This window comes from Eptesicus fuscus, chromosome 10 (assembly GCF_027574615.1).
Source record: "Eptesicus fuscus isolate TK198812 chromosome 10, DD_ASM_mEF_20220401, whole genome shotgun sequence".
Classification (NCBI taxonomy): Eukaryota; Metazoa; Chordata; class Mammalia; order Chiroptera; family Vespertilionidae; genus Eptesicus; species Eptesicus fuscus.
The window spans coordinates 73,940,809-73,962,907 of NC_072482.1; the positions used below are offsets into that span (position 1 = coordinate 73,940,809).

The 22,099-nt window shown below is 40.0% G+C and overlaps 1 protein-coding gene across 2 annotated transcripts in view; it reads left to right on the top strand.

Moving 5' to 3' along the window:
* The window catches only part of MAP7 (microtubule associated protein 7), a 139,679-nt gene that overhangs the window by 62,546 nt on the left and 55,034 nt on the right, over positions 1-22,099 (top strand). For both annotated transcript variants that reach the window (XM_054722679.1, XM_054722678.1), the window contains exon 2: positions 21,170-21,271. In XM_054722679.1, the coding sequence (XP_054578654.1) occupies positions 21,170-21,271 (102 nt within the window). The remainder of the gene's footprint in view (positions 1-21,169; positions 21,272-22,099) is intronic.

Here is a 22,099-nt window from a genome sequence, read left to right on the forward strand (position 1 = left end):
GGTTATTGCTTTAAAAAGTTTTGAGTGATAACTTTCAGGATAAATTGAATGAAAGGAACAGTATTCTTCTGAATTTTCTTAAAGCACCAAGTATATAAGTATTTTTTTAAAACAAGAATGCTTATTCAGCCAATCTTTGGGGCTTTATTTTGTCTTTAAGTATTACAGTTTAAAAACAAAGTATAAGCCTTAGTTGAAATAATATTAAAACAAATCTCTTTATATCCTATTTCTGCTGTATTGGAAAAATGAAAGAGACGTTCTAAGAAAAGAAACAAATATTTAGTTTAAAAAATTTTTTAACTTGTTTGTGGGATATACAGGTGAGAGTATGCATTTTAGTTTAAAATATGCTGATTTTGGTATAAGTACTTAAGGTTTTGTGTGTTCTTTTTTAGCCATGGCTGTTATTTAGTGTAGAACTAAGTATTAAAATATTAAAAACAGGTTGAGCATCCAGTGCATAAAATACAGATTAATTTTCTAAAGTAGGGACTGACCTTAAAAGGAGGTTTTAAGAAGACAATATGGCTCATTACATAGCTGTTAGTTTGACTTAATGCAGCGTTAGATTTTAGAATACACACCCACAAGCATTAGTCAACTGTATATTCTCCATAAATATAGTTTCTTGAAACTGAGCATGCGCTAGCTATTGAGTAACAGTGAGTACAAGATCTTGTACTCTTTGGTTCATTTCTGGCATACACTCTATGTTGACAATTAATAGTGGAATCACATGAAAACTGAGAAACCTAACAAAGATGTATGCTTAATCAGCCAGCACATCTTGCCTCTAGAGAGTAACAGAGGGCAGGCCAAACTTCTTCAAGAATAATTTTAAAATGGGACATTTGCTGAATGCTTATTCATTAAAGTCTAAAAACTGAAGCTCCAAGTAGCATGATTAATATTATTTTGGCCTAGAAAATTTTTTAGAAATCTTAAAAATCACCCATGGAATGCCAGACACCTTGAGCTTTAACCCACCTTCCTGACAATAATAAATAGCAGCAGGTTCATTGATTAAGTCTATTTTTAAGACATATGGTAGGGTCACGCCTGTAGAAAAGGGAATACCTACTTTCCTGTTCTATGTTGGGGCTATTTTCAGCTTATCCAAAAATGGCATCAAATTTTTAAAGGACATATTAAAGCCCAGCCGGTGTGGCTCAGTGGTTGAGCATCAGCCTATGAACCAGGAGGTCACAGTTTGATTCCTGGTCAGGGCACATGCCCGGGTTGTGGGCTTGGTCCCCAGTGTAAGGCGTGCAGGAGGCAGCTGATCAATGATTCTCTCTCATCATTGATGTTTCCATCTCTCTCCCTCTCTCTTCCTCTCTGAAATCAATACATATATATTTTAAAAAATAAAATAAAATGAAGAACATATTAGAGAAAATACCACTATTCTATATTGCTGAAAATTATTAAGTGATACATAAAGAGATGGTTCCCACTGACACTGACTCTGCCATATAAATTTTGAGTAGATACCAGTAGCCTGTGTTGAGTTTGTATAATTTAGCTTATAAACAAATGCCTGTCCAGAAAGTCAAAGGATAAATGAGTCCAAAAAACGATTCAAACTTTATTATGTTGTTTCTGGAAGATTTCACCACAAGGCAATAAAGAGTATAAAGTAACATTAAGTACAGTGGTTCTCAACTTCGGTGTACATCCGATTCAACCATAATGCTTGCTAAAAGTGAAGATTCCCAGGCCCCACCCTACAGATTCAAATATTATGGGTCTGAGGTGGGGCATACACATCTGCATTTTTAACAAGTACCCAGGTGTTTCTGATGGAGGAGGCTCGTGGGCCATACTCTTAAGAAACATTGGTCAGCCTTCACATATTTTTAATTGCATGAGTACTAGAAGAAATTTTAAAACCATGTACCCCTTTATACATTTAGAAATTGAAATACAAATTTTTTAGTTTAAAATAGTTTGTCATTTTGAAGGATATAATTTTAGAAGAAAATTGTATAGAATATGCATGCTTTTAATACCTTTTTTTATCAAAACCTTGAAGCTACAGATTTAACTCATTTATTTCATTTACCCCGCAAAGCTGATTGATTTAACAAGTCAGCCATATCATACTTGTGACTTTGTGAACAGAAAAAGACTGATTTTATTTTTAATGAAAACAAGTATATTAATCTGTGTTCTATGGCAATGACGCATTAATATAGACAGACAGGCAAAGCAAACCTTTTTATTTGTGTATGGGTAGAAAACCTTTTCCTGTACCCTCTTAGATATATTAACTGGGTCCTGCAAGTTAAACATTCAAAAGACAGAGTTGCAGGAGAAAAGGCATATGTTTCTTTATTGATATTAATATTTTTACATGCATGGGTGCCTCAGAGCAAAGAAGCGAAAACCCAAAGAGGCTGTTAAACCCAGGATCTTGTATGCCATTTTAACAAAGGGTGATAAATTGTGGAGAAGTGACTAGACCAAAGAAAAGGTGTTTGGGTACCTAAGATAGGTAAATTGTGGGAAGGCAAATATATGAGAGAAACTAATGGTGGGTAAATGTTATTTAATAAGGTTTACAATGCAGACTCAGGTTGTCTCTGGTGATGAGTCATTCTCCGCTTCCTGCTATGGGAAAGAACACCTTTACAAATGGAAATGTGTCACTTTCACAAAGGGAAATCCATGCCCTGCTCATTTGCCTTCAGCTCAGAATAATCACTGTGCCAAAGTGTCGCATTTTGGGGTGGCAGAGCCTGATCCCCTTCACTTGCATAAAGCAAGGCTCTGCTCCCATAGTGTTTCTTGCCTGCTCTCAAGAGAGTCCTCCTCCGGAGCAGAGCATTTTCTCCCCACTCTCACGGCACTTCAGAGGATTTACACCCTGAACCACGAGCCTCATAGCACTCAGGATGCTAAGTGGTGTGCTGTTCTTATAATAGTAGGAGAAGGGGAATATGAAAAGCGAGGTAGAAGGGGTTTTAGGAAAGAATCTGGAAATTGGTTCCCTTAAAACCCTCCATGTACACGTATTCCTTTCACAAGGGTTCTTAACTCAGAGTTTGTGAATGTGGAAAACAATTGCATCTTTATTCCCAGTAACCTCTCCTGGAAATTGAACATTTCCTTTCATTATGAATGTGAACAACAAATCTAGAGTAGTATTTGCCTCAGTAGAAGTCAGATATTTTCATATCACATTGCCATTGTTTCAGATCTCTCAGAAGGCAGTTTAAACTGATCACTGCTTTGAAACCATGGCAGTTATGGGGCATGTCCCTAGATTTTGTTATTTAATGGGTTAATAAATAAGCACATCTATTTTCATAGTATACACATCTTAACATCTTGATAACCTTATAAATATAATTTAAATATGGTTGTACTTTTTTAAATGCTGTGTATTTTAATTTATGCCCTTTTATGTAATTTAATACATTATGTAATTTTAATACATTAGCCCCTGACTCTCAAACTTGCCAATGTATTACTTTTCTTATCAAGATTTCTATTTTTCCAGGCCTACACTGTTTAAGAATACTATCCTGACAGGGGATCCAGCCTGACCTTTGTCAAGGGAGTCCAAAGCAGAAACAAAGTTAAAATCCTTTTATGGGAAGAGTTCAAGATACCCTTAGACGCATGCTTACCCCAGTTTGAAGGCTGCTGGGCTAGGGGAAGGCTGAAGCCACCAACTCTTAAACTATTACCCCAAGAAATCCAGACCTGCCTTTTTTGCCAGGGAATGAAAAATCACTGAAGCCTGTGGTAGACAAATCCTATTTTAAATGCTGTCATCCATTGGTTCTAAACCAGGAACATACATCATACTCCTCTGGGGAGCTATTTGAAAATACACAGGTAAGCCTTATGCCTCAGGATTGCAGTTCAGCAGGTAGGGATGGCACCCGGCCATCTCTGTTTTAAAGGCCCATAGGTACTTTTCATACAAATCCTCATATGAGAACCGCTTACTGCTTTAAACAAAAATGCTTTGAAAGCTTGTTCTACAAGAACTGTTTTAAGTGTCACATTTTAAAAGATTTATTTTGATTGAAAAATTCCATTGCAAAAAAATGAGGAAGATTCACTCCGTAGTTTAGAGCTTGTAACTACTCAAAACAGCAGCAACATATGAAATGTGTTGTTTCCTCCTTGCAACAAGTGAGAGAAAAATTTTATCTTTTAGCGAAGTATTTTTAAGGATATAAAGAAAATGTGCAATCTTTCATTTATAAAAAGTAGTTGAGAGGTTTTCTCGTTGGCATGATGGAAGGTTGATGCATATCTCTGCCCTTTTTTCTATGATAAATTCCTTTCTGTTTTTGGTTATCATGCCTTCTCCTTGGCCAGAGTGCCATACACAGCCCTCTCCCCGCCCATGTCTACTCACTCTTTAAGGTCAGCTCAGGTGTGTCCTGCTCCAGGAAGTCTTCCTTACCTTTCTCTATGCTTCCATAGGACCTTGTCCATACCTCCATCACAGTGTACTTACCACATTATCTTTTACCTATTTCTGTGTCTGCCTCCCTTGGGTGACTTTAACCTCAGCACAGTATCTTTGTGGTGCTAGGCCAGGAAGGGTTCCTGCTCATTAAATATTTTGCTGAGTCACTACATATATAACCACCCAGCTCACACCTCTCACCCATTATTCATTGTACGTGTCCGTGACCACGCACTGCCGAGGCAGCAAAGGGATCGTGCTTTGGCCTTCACGCTCCTGCTCTAGCCAGCCAAGCTGACCTGCTCAGCCAGACCAACAGCTCATTATAATAAACTAAGTCCAAACTGAATCGGACAGTATTAGGCTGGCCATCGGTCCAAGATTACCCTCCCTAGCCAGAGCGAGGCCAGGTGTGAAGCTGACTGCTAAGCCAGCTAGTCCCCTATTTATGTCTCTACATCGGCCCCTGACTCTCACACTTGCCACTGCATTACTTGTCTTGCCAAGATTTCTATTTTTCCAGGCCTACACTGTTTAAAAAAAAAAAAAAAAGTCACTTATGTCTACTCAGCTATTACTATAACCCGAGCTTAATTCTGTGCTAGAAAAAAATCAACTTCTTATGGCAGTGCAGTAAACTTAGAGGGGAGTGAAATATAGAGCCTGAAAGTGTTGTGCTTTATTTTGAAAAGAGATTAAAAGGAGGCGTGGTCATGGACTCACATTACTTTTATTTCAAGAGCACAGGCCTGAGGCTTCCGGATGCATGGTGGAGATTTTATGCATCCTGGACATTAAGTCCTCAGTTACATCATCAATAGGTTCTGCAACTTTAAGCCAAATGACATATAAGGAAACAAAATTTACCATAGGATAATTGATATAAATGAGACTTAAGTTCCTAGGGCATTTTACCAGTGTTATAACAAAGGGACGTTATTTGAGGACCTGCTGTACAGTTTTAAGTATTAACTTATCAACAATGCTGTTGAACATAAAATTAATGTCTGGCTTTGGTGAAATACAATTTAGTACAGTTTAAGACCAAGCTGCATTTATCAACTGTGCTCTATTGCCTGAATTTTGGCAGAGAAAGTGCTTGAAACATTTATCTTGTATTTACTATCAGATTACTATGAGAATTGCTTATTGTTCTCTCCATTTTATACCTTTTAATTAAGCTGGGAGGGGGAGATGTAAGAAAAAGAGAAAGACACAGTTTCCATCCCAAGTGGATTTTCTCTAATTTCACTGAAGGTCCTGCTTCTATTTCTTGGAGGCCTCTCAATTTCTCTTTAAAACTACCAGTGACTCTATTATGTATTTACTAGTATTATGAAATGTTGTGAAACAGTACAACTACTGTTACTTTAGGTGTGTTTAGACTTGCATGGTTGACCTTTCACAGGGCAGACACAGGAGTTCTCAAGGGTCAAGAGAGGTCATCAGTTGGTTTCTTTCATCAGATAAAAAAAAAAAAATTAAACAAAAGAAAAAAGCCACTGGTCTGCCCTTGGGCCCCTGGACCAGGTCTCGGTTATTCTCCAGGTAGTCCAGCAGGTGAGTTTGTCTAACCGTTTTTCCCAAGGTCAGCATGGTGAATGGAAACCACACATTCTGGAATCAAACCAGACACCCTGTTCTGATCACTTCTTATTCTCTGTCTCTCTGTTTCCAGTGAACATGGGGATGCTAATTGCCTGTTTTGCAAGGTGACCATAGAAATTAGATGTAATGTATATAAAGTCTCCAGCATAGTGATTGTTATATATATTAGATGGAGCTTGGTGTAAATGGCTCTCACAATTTAATTGCTTTTGTTACTAATATTATATGTTTTCCTATACAGTGGCTCTGCTGTCTTATTTCCTTTTTAAAGCTTGGATTTTATAATGAGCAGTCTGTGTTTCTCCCATTTTACAGTGTTGGTTCTGAGTGTTTTGTGGTGTTGTTGAGTTATGTCTTTTCCTTCGTTATTGAGTTAATCTGATACTAGAGAGAGGAGATTCAAAGCCTGCTGAGCAGGAGTTAAGTGAGTAGAAGTAGTATATACTGAATTGGATTTATCTAATTAGAATTTGAAGCAGGGTTTTAAGTAATCTAAGAAGGATTATAATAATCTAAAACCAAAATATAAAGATTTATAATTAACATTTTGAAATTTTATAGTATTAGGATTGCTTTTCTAGCTTTTATAATTCAGCCTGAACTTTTGTTAAAGTTGGGTTTTATGAAAGGGCTTAGATTTTTTCCATTGTGAAATGAGAATGAACAAGCTTTTAAAGCTGGTTTAGAATAATTACCAGATCAATGGAAACTAACATATATTGTCAGCGGATGTTTTGTAGACCTCTCTGAAGTCGCTATGAATTCTTCTGTATCTATAAAAATTTAGATGAAACTGTCATTCTTATATGCAGCTAAATGACCTCAAACTTCTGTAAGTCAGATCAATATTGGTATTTTTATAGCCCAGCACGTTAGATTGCTGTAAGTAGCAGTGAGTTTTAGGGACGTGCTCACAGAGACGGTGCTGGCACGACTCCAGGGAAGAATTGCGCCACACGGTGACATATCAGCTAACTAAATTCTTAGGAGCACAGCTGTTGGCCTCTGGGCACCTCTGTGAAGTGGACCGAGGGCTCTGGCATGGAGGTTGGAAGGAACTTCCCCTCTGTCTGCACTGGGGGAGTGCTGAGATGCTCAGCCATTTATAAATGGGCTGTTTGAAAGCTGAAACACATACATATGTGCAGGCCTCTTGAGAGTGACTCCAGACCTTATCCAGTTCAATTACCAGAGTCCAAGGGGGCTAATTATGTTCTCATCATGCAAGCCTCACTCTGATCGGAAGCAGCAGCACCTCCAACACGGACTGAACAGCTTTGCAGCCAGTCAGTGGAGGCAGGAAGGAGAGGGGCAACAAGGCAGTTCTTTGCTGAAGCTGAAGAAAATAGAATGCACCTTCCTTATTATTTCTACCGTAAGCAAGTGTTTCTGACAATAATCTATGTCATTGCAAAATATTTTTGTTTTTTATAGAGCTATTACTCTACCAGATAGCAAGTAAAATTTCAGGTATCCAGGAGGTCTCAGAAGTTCACCTGTCTAATCCGCTTAACCCACCTGGTACTATAGCCCAGCATAGTACAAGTGCAGGTGGAGGATTTAAAAATCAGCCTTGCTCTGGCCAGCATGGCTCAGTGATTAGAGTGTTGGCTTATACATCCAAGGGTCATTGGGTTTGATTCCCAGTCAAGGGCATGTACCTGGGTTGCAGATTTGATCCCCAGCCCCAGTTGGCGGGAGGCAACCAATCCATGTGAGTCTCTCACATCCATGTTTCTTTCTCTCGCCCTCTTTCCCCCTCCCTCCTAAAAATCAGTGGAAAAAATATCCTCAGGTGAGGATTAACAACAACAAAAGAAAAGCAACCTTGATGATGAAGATGAAACATAATGATGTCATTTGCATTTATTTCTATCTCTCTATATAGTGGATGGAGTTACACCTTCATGCCACTAATGCTCGTATAGTTGAGGCTCATGTATTATAGGGCATAGATGTTAATATAGCAAAAATTATATATAACTGGTTATTCAATGCAAAGACCACATTTTTATGTGGTCACACATTAATTTTATCATTCTGAAGAGCAGTGTCCATGTACTACTTTAATGTGATTTTTTTTATGACTTAAGATGTTCTAAAATCAATTTGGTATGAGTTATAGAAAGAGAAGGCCAATGTTTCCTTGTGAAATACAGCTCTCACTAATGAGATAAGCATCAGCCATCCCTTTCATCTTTCCCATTTCTGCTTTGAGGTGGAGTAAATGCTTGTGCAATGTTTTTAGATATGAAAAAGGTTGTCTTTTAGACATATGAAAAATCAAGTTTTGTCATGCATCAGTGGTTACCATACTTTCATTACTGAATATTTGTTTGCAAAGTTAAGTTCAGCTTGACTGCCAGAAAATCTTGCCTAAAGAAAATTAAATCGCATATCCAGAAGTACTAATTTGGGGAACATATGAATAACTATTTCTAAGACAAGATATTTTAAGTCTAAATGTCTAATTATACTTATTTATTAAATGAACTTCCATTCTCAATTATCTCTAATGTCCACCTGTTACCCTCACCTTATACATATTTACCAGACTATTGTAGTGTTTTAAAGAAATGGACATTTTCAATGATATGGGTTGTGTTCCAGAAGATCATTTATAAATTGGATGTTTGAAAGATGAAACACATATTCACATCATAAGAATATTACATGTGCAACTGATAACCCACAAAAGCCCATTTAACCTGTTACGTAGAAATGTTATCATGGAATCTCTATAAAAGAAAATGTTCAGAATTATTCATTCAACAGTTTTTAAACATCTATCATAATAATACTGTTCTGTATCCTCAAATTGATCATATTCCATTTTGAAAGCTGATTCTCTCCAAATTCCTTCTTCCTACCTCGTCCTCACCAAACTATAATTTTTCTCCTTCCTCCGTCTACATGGAGATCAAGCTCAGTATCACACCCTCTCCCTGCCTCACTATTTACAGAGAGTACACACTCTTGTGAAAATTTTCTTAAGTTTTTCACTGCTATAAAACAAAGGAGGTAGAAGCCCTGGCCAGATAGCTCAATTGGTTAGAGCATCATCCCAATACATCAAGGTTGCGGGTTTGATTTCCAGTCAAAGGAAACAGAATAACAAAAAAGTTTGGAGAAGTCGTGGGCTTGGGTTTCATTTGTCAACTAGAAGAAACCATATTGCAACAATAAAGAATCAAAAAGAAGAAGAAAAAAAGAAACCAAAATGCTATGTCATTCATAGACTTCTCTGGTGCATCCAGGAAAGGTGGCAGTTTTGAGGGGACCCTCAGAGATTCCAGTGAGGTCCATTTACATTTCATTAGAAAACCCAGACAGTTCTTTAAATATTGTTCTGTCTGACAATGACTTTGTGGGGGTTCTGAAAACAGAGCTGGTTGTCTGGGAGCAGGTTCTTGGATAAGGAACAGGGTGGGGAGACAGGCCAGGCCAGTGATCAGGCCAGTGCTCCCTGGGATGGCAGGGCAGCAGTCTGACTAACATCTGTGTTCCTCCCACCTCCTCTGGGTGATTGTTGACTTTTCCCCCTTCTTCTCGGAGGAGCTGTCTATACAAGTTTGCCGTCTCAGTCTCCCTCACCCGCTTTCTGGCTTCGCTAACTGCAATAGCTACCACCTCTCAAGTGGAGGTTGTCAAGTGAGAAATGGTCGTATTAAATGCGTTCCAGAAGCACTTAGAGGGAAGGAGTCAGATCATCAGCTTAGTTGTGGCTTAGCTCTACGTGACCCTGAAGGAGCTAGAGTTGGGGCAGATTTGGACTTTGTAGTTGTATTCTCCTGTTTGAAATGGATGTAGCCTACTCCAAGTAAATATACGTATTGGAAAATGAGCCTCTAGGTTGCAGTCTACAAACCAAATAGCCGTTAGTGCTCTGTCCTTTCGCAGAGAGCCTTTCCGTCTGGCCGATGCCGTGTGCCAGGGTGTGACGCCTGCCACACTGTCGCCTTTGTGCTTTGGGGAGTTGGCAGAGCTCTGTAAAACTGCTCTCTTGTTTTCAGACTGGGATCCTTTCCTTTTGTTTGTTTTGTTTTCACTTGTTACTACATTTAGATATTTGACAGGTTCCAAAATTTGAGATCCTCTATTTGGGGACATTTGGAGTGTGGCAAATGGAAGAAATTGAATAAACAAAATGCCATGTCTAGTAGAAAGGTAATAAAAAAGAGAACAGAACATGTTTTAAAGCACGCTTTTACTTTTCCTGTAGGAGACTGGAGGAATGCTTTGTGACTGAAATCCCTTTTCCTGGCCCGATACTGAGTCTCTGGTTGCCACTCTGAGCATAGCAAAGTCCGGGCTTAGTCACATTTCTTGGCCTTCCAGGATGATAGTCTTAATTATTTAATAGATCCGACAATATTCTCAGGCCACAAACTGCATACCCCTGAAAGTCGCTAGCAGTGGAGTCCCAACACCGCCCCTGCATAGAGCTGCTCAGTGGGAGTCAGCACCGTCCGTCCATGTGGGTGTCACCAGCCTTCTTCTCCGGGTCGTCAGAGTTCTGCTCCTCTCCTCACCCCCAGGCTCAGCAGCCTATGATTCTGGCTTTGAAGGGTCACAGAGGTGGCCGGGAAGTGTTCCACCCTTGTGCTGTGCTGCTCCATTTCCTAAGCCGGGAAGATGCCAGGGAAGCAATTCATCCTCAGCCCAGCCCACAGCGTCTCCCATCAGTTGACAGAAGCCACAGCTTGAACCGATACAGGTTTGGCTTGCAAAACGGAGAGAGGAAGAAGTGGTAAATGTACCCACGTGGAACAAACCTAGTTTTTGCTTCTGATTCAGTTCTAACATTCATTCCTTGCGGGTCCCAGTCCTGCCTTTGTTCACATTACCCTGTCTCCCAGGAAGGCAAAGCCTCTTGGAGTTTCTTTCTTTGTAGTCCTTTCCTTTAGAAGAGGTTGCCTTCTCAGTGGGGTCCAGACTGGCAGAAGCAGAGAGGCCCCAACTGCAAGAGATTAATTAATACACCAACTGGGGGCCAGGGATGAGGTGCTGGCGTGGAGACAGGGAGGTGAATCACACTCAATCCGGGCCGGGGTCGCCTCGCACACAAAGATGAAGACTCAGAGGACTTAAAGTTGCAGAGAAGGCGCGATAGGGGATATCTGGTTACTGCGGACATGTATTGGAAATGATGAAATGCTGTGTAATTAAAGAAGGAACTTGAAAAGTAGGCCAAGTAGGATTACTGAATGAGAAAAGAAGGGCAGAAGAATAAGTAGCATGATGTTGTGAATAAACAGAAAGCAAATGTATATGTACATCGAGACTGGTTTTTTTTCCAGAAAGGAAGGAGGGAGGGGAGAGACTTTTTCTTTTTATCTTACAACTTTATGTACTATTTGAATTTCCTAACCATATGAAAGGCATTTCTTTTTTAAGATAAAAAGAATAAGCAGGTTATCTGGGTGATGGAATTCTGGGTTTTTCAAATTTTTATCTTCATAGTCTCTCTGTAGTATTAAAAAAAAATCTAATAACTGTTATTTTAAAAATAAAATTAAGCAAACTTGAAAGTTTTATTTTTATCTATTGTTATAGGCAAGTGTGCATTAATACATTCTGTGCTGATACTTATAGAAGAGCTGGTGGAGAAGTTAATTTAGTCCTTCTGTAGCCAGCCCCTGAGTCCTTCTTTGCAGTTAATAAGCAGTCAGATATGGGGCCTTAGGGTACTGGCTGTGAGAATGAAGGACTGTGGCTCGGGACTTACCAAGAGCTCTTCTAGGTGACTAGGTTTGCTCTGGGAACACTGCACATTCTTTACGGAAACCCACCAGCTTTGAAGTTGTTTGAAACCCTATGGAACTGATTTCTATCACAAAAGATGTTATTCAAACCCTGATCTGGTATGTTTTATTCACCTTTTTCCTCCTGACTGCTCCTCCTGTTATTAAATGCTGACTTGCTTAAATGTGATGAACCAGCACCTGTTTTGCTTTCCGACTTCTGGAAGCAATTAGAATGTGTAAGATTCATGATGTGCCAAATGAAGGAGGTGCTGAAATTGGAAACATGGCCTGACCAGTGTGGCTCAGTGGTTGAGCGTAGACCCATGAACCAAGAGGTCATCAGTTCCATTCCCAGTTATGGGCTCGATCCCCAGTAGGGGGCATGTAGGAGGCAGCCGATTGATGTTTCTGTCTCTCTAAACATCAATAAAAGCATATTTTTAAAAAAAATTTGGAAACATGTAGAGAATCCCTCAATGTGTCCAGCCTTCATATGAACACCCTGAATGAAAAGCCATCATTACCTAAGACACAACATCTGAGATATTTTTATTATCTAACCACCACCTAGTTTTGTGGGCACTGTTCTTTCCTTTCTAGTTCATGCACTGTCCTCTGTAGCCTTTTACTATCCCCATCCCCCGACTTAATATCACAGATAGCAATGTGGGGCAGACCTGGAATGGAGTAAAAGTCAAAAGTGTGCTGGAGACATGGATTGGCTTCTGTTTGATACTGCAGTGGCGGGTGCCTGACATTACGCCTTGTCAAAACCTAGAACACCAAGAGTGAACTCTGACAATGTGTCAGTGTAGGTTCATTGATTGAAACAAAGGTGCCACTCTGTGCAGGATGTTTATAGTGGGGGGGAGGGGGCTGTGCCCAAATGGAGACAGGGGGTACATGAGAACGCTGTGCCTTCTGAAACCTACAAGTGCTCTAAAAATTTAAGGCTACTTTTTATTTTTCAATTCCACTTTACATTCAGTATTATTTTGTTTTGGTTTCAGGTGTATAGCATAATGGTTAGACAATCATATACTTTGCAAAGTGTTCCCCCTGATATTTAAAGTATCCATCTGGCACTGTACGTAGTTAATATAATATTATTGACTATATTCCCTATGCTGTACTTCACATCCCCGGGACTATTTTGTGACTACCAATTCAAGATGTTTTGTTTCATTTTTTTTAAGAAAAAAAGATTGTATTTAAATAGTTGGAGTGATGGTGAGGCTGGTGTAGAAGTGACTGCAGCATAGAGCAGCATGTGAGACTGGGTTGGCCCATAATTTTAAACCACCTGTAAGTTAAATGTTCAGTGGTTACGTGAAATGAATTGGAATAAATGTGACCTTTCATTATCACTCATTCCTATTTAGTGTTTCAGAGTTTACATAAGAAATTTTAAAGCTAAGATTTACTATATTTTCTGCAGAGGAGGAATGATTAATTATTGATATTTTGCAGTTGTGTATATGTGTCTTTATTTCACAGATTAAACTCATTCAGTCAACTAATACGGAATTAAAGTTACAGTCACATTTCTTTGCAAAACTGGTATTTAAAACTGACTCCACTGCTTACTTGGGACTCTTTAAGAACTGTACGTTTTCTACCTTGATCATTTTATTTTGCACTTTCTACCTTTTCTATTTTGTGGCCTATAGTAGTTATTTTGTAAAACACGGGCATTAGCCATTATAGCTTTCTTTCTTTTTAAAAAAATATATTTTTATTGATTTCAGAGAGGAAGGGAGAGGGAGAGATAGAAACATCAATGGTGAGAATCACTGATTGGCTGCCTCCTGCATGCCCCGTACTGGGGATCAAGCCCACAACCCGAGCATGTGCCCTTGACCAGAATCGAACCCGGGACCTTTCAGTCCACAGGCAGACGCTCCATCCACTGAACCAAACCAGCTAGGGCTTAGCTTTCTTTAACGTAAAATAGTATCCTGTTAAAAGTAAAAACAACTTCTTTTAGTTGGTTAGTTGAAGCTGATTATAATAAAATTGAATTCTAATTATTTTTCTTTCCCAAGTTATTTAAATAGTTGCTTTTAATTACACATTGTATTTAATTGAATTGGGTCTAATTTGATAAACTCCCTATCCAGCTGTTGAAATTTGGACAATTAACTACATCTCTGTAATTTACCATTTCTCAGTGTAACTGGAAAACTTTTAATATGGTTAGGCTTTTCCCCTCTTTTCTGTACTTTGCCCTGTGCTTTGCTTAGTCATAAACCTTACTCATATTATGGGGCCGAGATAATCTGTGGAGCAGCTAGCATTGTGACTGGTGATAAATCTCCAGGAAAGTGTGTTACCTGTGGGGACGGGACGGCTTGCCTTTTAATCTGGTTTATATTAATGCAGGTGGAAAACACAGCATTTTCTGTTCTATTTATAGTGTTGCCATCTGGCTGAAGGAAGGTTTTTGTTTGTTGTATTTATTTTTTGTTTGCTTTTAGATAAAAGCCTTTGTGGTTGAATTTAAAGTGTGTGTATGTACTCCTTTCGGCTAAACAAATCAGCTTAAGAAGTGATCCCCAATAGTTCCCAGTAAATATATGGAACATGTGTTTTTCTGAAATATGCTTTTCTTTATTTCAGTAAAGATGGATATTTCTTTGCCTTTTGAACAAACATTATCAAAACAAATCTATTAAATTGCTTTGGAAAAAGATTGGAGTTTACACATCTCTCAAAGCTGACATGCCTGCTTTGTAGTTTCCAGGAGAGGCATAATGCTCGCATGCTTTTCCCCAAGCCGTGTAGGTCAGATCCTGTTGTATGTGGAGTATATCACTCAAATTCCCGAGGTACTACAAGTCATACTGGGCAGACCTTTCTATTATGTACTGCGAAAACAGTCATTTGATTTTAAGTCTTGCCTGATACAATGTCAAAACCATTTTAGAATTTCGTTAAACATTTTCTTTCTTTTCTGATGCTAACTTCCAAGAGCTCTGATCATTACTACGCAACGTCACATTTCACAATGAAGAATTTAAACTAAGGGCAAGCTCTCCATCATGTGGAATAATCAGAAAAGTCATTAGGAATTACGAGAATGCATTATGTCCTCCTTGTTCTAATGCAGCTTTCATAAGTAACATTGGATAAAATATTTACTATCTATGATTCAAATATTACAATACTCCTGGCAGCTATATCAGAAGAAAAATGAAATGTCAAGCAAACAAGCAAAAGGATTATGAAGTAGAAACTTATAGGTGAAACACCCTGAATTAATTATATTATGATTTTAAACTGCAATATTCTTCAATTGCCATAACAGTGTTCTGCAGCTGAATTCTCGAATCAGCTATTTGTTAGGATGTTGGAGATCCCCCAAGACCACACCAGGTCCTCTGATCACTAGGAAGACACGGAACTCAGCAGATGGTCATGCTTGTGGCTAAGATTCACTGTAGCAAAATCAAGCATGTCTAAGGATAGCACCCTCAGTCCTGCTATGATAACTCTTTTCTTCATAGATAGATCAAAATTATGAGATTGAAACTTGAAGTTGCAATAGTCAGCCTTTCTTACTGCAAAATGTGGCAGTCGCATGTGGCTCAAAGTCTAGTTCTGTCTTCTCATTTATTCTCCCAGAGCCGTGGTCGGCAAACCGCGTCTCGCGAGCCACATGCGGCTCTTTGGCCCCTTGAGTGTGGCTCTTCCACAAAAGACCACGGCCTGGGCGAGTCTATTTTGAAGAAGTGGCGTTAGAAGAAGTTTAAGTTTGAAAAATTTGGCTCTCAAAAGAAATTTCGATCGTTGTACTGTTGATATTTGGCTCTGTTGTACTGTTGATATTTGACTGATGAGTTTGCCGACCACTGTCCCAGAGCAATGTGTGTCGCCTGGGGGCAGTATGTGCACAGAGTCCAAGAAGAACCCATGCAGAGCTGGGGGTGAAACTTGCTCTGTTTCCCCACCCACATTCCACATTTTGTTTAAGATAGTGACAGAGATACATTATCCTTGCGGATGTGAAGACCACACATCAGTGAGGTTTAAACTTAGGATGGCCTCTGAAGTCTTATTACTCTAATAAGACTTTTCACTAAATGAAGCATTTGTTGGACTAGTTATCTTGATCAGTTGAGAGAAGACTCTTCAAGCAGACAATAGGAACTAAGCAGTGAGAAGCCCATGACTTTCATAGGAGGACGTTGCACGGAATGCGGTGAGTTATGGAGGATGTGGAGCATCGAGGCACGTTGGGGCACCCACTGGAGCTGCAGAATTTTTACTAGATGAGAGACCTGTATGTCTGCTGCCTCTGTGTTTTGCTCGGATTGATTTAGAGACAGTCCCAGACCTCCAGGGTGCTTCTCTGTATCCTTCCTCTTGTCTTTTCTCCAACATGCACACATGACACTAATGGGATAAAGCTTTCAAGCTAGCAGGAAGATCAATAAAGATTTTATGCAGCAGGCAAAGACTTATTGAGCATCATAGTATGTGGCTAAGTTCTCTGTTTTTAAAAAATGAAGGAAAGTGATTCAACTATTGGGCAGTCACCTGAGTCATTTATATTTTAACTAGAGGCCCGGTGCAAGAAATTCGTGCACGGGGGGAGAGGGTGTCCCTCAGCCCAGCCTGCACCCTCTCCAATTTGAGACCCCTCAACGGATGTCCGACTGCCCTCTCACAATCCAGGACTGCTGGCAACCAACTGCTCACCTGCCTGCCTTCCTGATTGCTCCTAACTGCTTCTGCCTGCCAGCCTGATCACCCCCTAACCATTCCCCTGCCAGCCTTATTGCCCCTAACTGCCCTTCCCTGCAGGCCTGGTCACCCCTCAACTGTCCTCCCCTGCAGGCCTGGTCCCCCCAACTGCTCTCCCCTGCAGGCCTGGGTCCCCCCAACTGCCCTTCCCTGCAGGCCCGGTCGCCCCCAACTTTCCTCCTCTGCCAGCCTGTTCACCCCTAACTGCCCTCCCCTGCAGGCCTGGTTCCCCCCAACTGCTCTCCCCTGCAGGCCTGGGTCCCCCCCAACTGCCCTTCCCTGCAGGCTTGATCGCCCCCAACTGCCCTCCCTTGCAGGCCTGGGTCCCTCCCAACTGCCCTCCCCTGCTGGCCATCTTGTGGCGGCCATCTTGTGTCCATATGGGGGAAGCCATCTTTGACCACATGGGGGCAGCCATCTTGTGTGTTGGAGTGATGGTCAATCTGCATATTACTCTTTTATTAGATAGGATGGCAAATTTAAAAATCTCATATGGGATCCTATCTGCTACTTACCTAGCATTCCAGGTATTTAAATGTCAGAGATCTTACATGAATAAATTCGTGTTCTCATTGTGTTCCTAAGCCATGAAAGTCCTTGCACTTCGTTTAAAAAAAAAGAAAAAAAAGAAAGTCTCTCATAAGGTTTTATTTTCTCATGATTAAGGGTGTGTGTTTTTTAAGGCTTATATTTATTTAATGTGATGATAACTTGAAGGACATTAAATCTCAGAAAACTGTCATCTTGCTAAGTCTCAGAAAGACTGATGATTACCTCTATCCAAACTAGGGTACCCTAAAAACCTCCCAGTAAGTTTAGCCTACCTGAGGGCTGTGGCTGAGCTGAAAACCTCTGAACCCAGCAGCCGAGCCAGACCTTCCTGCCTCACTGGTACCTTGCCCCCCAGTACCACTGTCACCAAGTTACATAAGTTTGCTCTCCCTGTTTGTGCTGGGTGAGCAAAGCCCTGCGGAAATAGGAACCCACTGTCCCACAGTTGCACAGGAAATAAATAGAAAGAGAGCAAAAAGCACATTTTACCATTTATTGAGCCTACCGTGGGTCTGGCAGTCTCATTTAATTTTCACAACTCTGAAAGTTAGTGTGTTTTCCTGCTCTACAGATGGAGATTAGGACTGAGGATAAGTGGTATACTGAGGCTTCACAGTTTTAAACGGAAGAGCCAGGTCAGCTTGACTTGAAAGCACGTACACGCCACTGACCTCCCAAACACCTACACTGCACAGGAGCTGTGGGTGTGTGAGGCCCGGCACCTCGATGGAAGGGCATAAAAGATGAAGGGGACTGGATGGCTGTTAATACCTGCTGTGTGCCAAGCCCTATGATAGACTTTTAGCACACATCTTCTCAATTAATCCTCCCAGCAACCCTGTGAGTTACACAGTCTCACCCCCTTACTACCTACTCGGAGAAGTCAAGAAACTTTCTGAAGGTCACTCAGTTAGTAAGTAACAGGGCTTCTATTTGGACAAAGGTCTCTTGGAGTCTGTGTCCTCCCTCTTAACAAAATAGAGTGTTAATCAGAGAGGTTTTTGGAGAAATAAGGAATCTTACAGTAATAACAGAGGGGAAAAAAAAACCTGATAAAATGTGGAAAGATAGCTTGAAAACTAAACAAATATCCAACTGAATGGTAAGAAATTAGCAGTATATAATCTTGGGCTAAACAGCTGACAATTTTTTAATTTATTTTACTAAATTTAACCTGTTTTACATGAACATAAAAAAATCTTAAAATAGATTTCAAAAATTGTCTTGAGTAGGCCTTAGAAAGGTGTTCTGGGATAGAAATGAATTTCTGAGATTCAGATGATAGTAAGTGAGTAGATAGATGTTCAATTAGAGTAGATCTAATAAAAGACAGATATAAATAAATTGGAATCCAAGTAGCCAGACCTGTAGTTTAATTGCAATTTATTTTTTACATTTGAGGTTCAAGACAAAGCAAATTTCAACAACAACAAAAATACTTTTATCAGGGATTATTCAGAAAAGTCACTCGTACTGAATGTGCTATGATCTTTTTTTTTTTTTAATATGTTTTATTGATTTCAGAGAGGAAAGGAGAGAGAAATAGAAACATCAATGAGAGGGAATCATCGATTGGCTGCCTCCTGCACGCCCCCTACTGGGGATTGAGCCTGAAACCCAGGCATGTGCCCTTGACGGGAATGGAACCCAGGACCCTTCAGTCTGCAGGCTGACGCTCTATCCACTGAGCCAAACCAGCTAGAGCATGCTGTGGTCTTTTTAATCTCCTTTGTGTCCCACTGTGACATAATATTCGGTTAGGGTGATATTTGTTGTCAGGACCTGGGGCACTGCAGATACTCAATAACCAGAGAAAGTTTAAATTATGTTAAATATAATAAAGCAAGAAAGAAATGAATACATTTGAAATATAGTTTAAACAAGTGGTCCTAATCATCTTTCAGTTAATTAAAAATAATAAGTAGAAGATCCCTAAACAGCTTACTAATTATAATGAAAACACTCCAAATCTGGGTGGCACTCCTTTCTGTTTATCTTTCTTAATTATTAACTTCTTTATGAGCAGTTTTAAAAGATTAACTTATGCAGAATAAGGGCAAAGTTTCCAAGTACAGTCAATTTTTGATCTTTAGGGGCTGCCTCTAAAGTTGTGAGACTATAGGCAAGACTAACTAGGATGGGCTTCACCTGCTACGTGATGACAGCTGGCAACTCGTTTTCGGCATCACAGAAGCCATCGCACTTTCTGATTTCCATTCTGGGTCAGAGTCAGAGCCTATTCTGGCTTCACTCATGCTCCCCTTGATGTGTCCCCATCCCCCAGCATTGAGTGTGTACACACAGAATACAGCCTTTTTCCAGTGGTGAATCTCCTGGTAAAATTTCCTCAAGTGGCAAAATCCTATCAGAAACCACTGACTTGAGACCTTTTGCTGTTTATTAGCAGCCTGCCCATTCTCTTACTGTATCTTTATAGACCTTTCCCTGAAAATAAGGCAAAGAAAGCTCAACTGGATAAAAGTTAAACCAATCAATATTTGCTTGAGCATTTAATGCAAATAAATTGAAACTGAGCAATATTTAAGTTGCATGAGATTTTATTTTTACTGTTTAGTCTGATTTTCCATGCTAGCTAATAGTATATGTAATTGAGAGAGGGCCATAAAAATTCAGTTTATTCCCCATTCAGAGATCAAAGGTAAACTTTTGTAAATTTAGTAATTTTTTTAGTACATCTTGGGTAACATTTTTAAATTTAGCCTTCTTGAAGCACAATAATTATCACATCCTTTCAGGTTTAAAAACTTTGAGCAAATGATTTTTGTTTTCTAGACAATATCAGCCTAATGGAAAGGAGGTGGTCAGGAGGCAAGGGCTATAAACAGCAGGGTAAGGAGAAGTAGGGAGTGATGAGTGATGGGGTGCTAGTTCAAATGGGTCAAGGGGACTCTCTAATGTCACCTTTGAGCAGTGACCCAAAGAAAGTGAAGGAGAGATCCATGTTGATAACTGGGAAAACACTTCAGGTAATTGCAGAGGCTCTGAGATGGACTGATTCAGTCAGTGTGAGTAGGGCAGATAAAAGGGAAAGTGGTACAAGGTAAAGGCTATACTGTATAGTACCCTCTAGGCCCGTGGGTGGCAAACTGCGGCTCGCAAGCCACATGCGGCTCTTTGGCCCCTTGAGTGTGGCTCTTCCACAAAAGACCACGGCCTGGGCGAGTCTATTTTGAAGAAGTGGTGTTAGAAGAAGTTTAAGTTTAAAAAAGTTGGCTCTCAAAAGAAATTTCAATCGTTGTACTGTTGGTATTTGACTCTGTTGACTAATGAGTTTGCTGACCACTGCTCTAGGCCATGGTAGAGACCTTGTGTTTTACTGAGTGGGATGAGAGCTGTGTGGGCTGACACTCTAACCGCTGAGCCACGCTGGCCATGGCGAGGGCTTGGTTGTTGACATGATTTCTGTCTATAAGTGTAGCAAACATCCTTTAAATACCCTCTGAACATGTGTTAAATAAAGTAATACAGGTAAAGAAAAATGGTTTGGTCCTGGAGAGCCCTATGCTTTATATAACCAGAGAACTGCCTGGCATTACTGCACGTCATTCCTTTCCTAGAATACACTTCCCTTAGTCTCTTTAATAGTCTTTGCTGTTGAACTTTTGTCCGAAGCTTTTTCAAAACCGTAGTACATCATATATCCTGGTTCCCGTTTGGTGACCTACTTGGTTGTGTTCTTGGAATTTTTTGCTGCCTAACACATGAACTCTGTAAGGACTAAGATCAGAGGTTTTAGATTCCAATCATGTTTCCACACGGTTGTTTTATGTGAAAACTGGGACAGCAGGGTAAACGGCTTCACAGACCCGTGAACATGCCACAACTACAGGATTGGCTCCTTACACCAAGGCTGTTGCTTTTGGGATGTGTCCTTCCCAATGAACAGCATGAGCCTTGAGGGCAAGGGTTGTAACTGCGTCATCTTTTTTTTTTTTTTTTCTTTCCTAAATCTAGCCTAGTACCCGATGCAAAGGTTAACAGGAAAATATTAAGTAGGTGAAAGTTTGAATAAATTTTAAGCAACTAAATATGTGTTTTCTCTTTTGTCTCATCTGTGTAGCGCCTGACAGCTACAAAGTACACGAGAAGAAAACTGCTGCCTCCAACCGGCCGCCCTCTGCTATTCCAGGACAAAATAGCAACCACTCAGGAAATAAGCCAGGTATGATGCAGTGCATTTGCCGGGGAAACGGAGGTTATCCCAAAAACCTTGAAGACATGCTAGGATTTAGGGGAGCATGGTTCCAGTTCTGCCACCAAAACACACACACTCGTACTGACTTGTACGAGTTTGTTGAAGAACCTCTCAAAGCCTTGATTTTCTCTTTTTAAAATGGAGATTCAAAGGCATTCCCTATTTACCTCTCAGAATCATTTCAACAGTCAATGAGATTGTGTATGTGGATGCACTGTTTACTATCAAGCGGTGTATAAGAAGTAATTTTACTATCCTGTTTGAAGTGATAGATATGACACATTTCAGTATGCCCAGCATTATTGCATATCACTTTTGTGACTTTTTCAAAAACCACTTAAGAACATCTTTACACATAACAAAGCTGGTATAGAATTGTGTTTTTGTTCACCAGTCTTTACAATGATTGTACAGCTACACAGTAATTTCATTTAATAACCTATGATTCATAGTCTGTTCCATTCGGTGATCCAAAGAAGCGGTGTGTAAACATAATACAAACAGTTGGATAGACAATGCATTTGCTTCCAGGTATCCAACAACCATGTGTGGTCCTTGGGAGAGACTAATGGACAGTATGATGACGAGAGATGATCAAAGTGGTGACCTACTTGGTTGTGTTCTTGGAATTTTAAAGGCAAATCGAATACTCTACGAGAGTAAAGGCAAATCGAATACGAGAGTCTTGGAAGTCTACTTCATGCTGCTTCCAAGGCCAAAGTTACTCAAGAACAGGGAATCAGTGAAATAATATCAATAAACATAAATAAATTAAAATAATAATAATAAAGATAG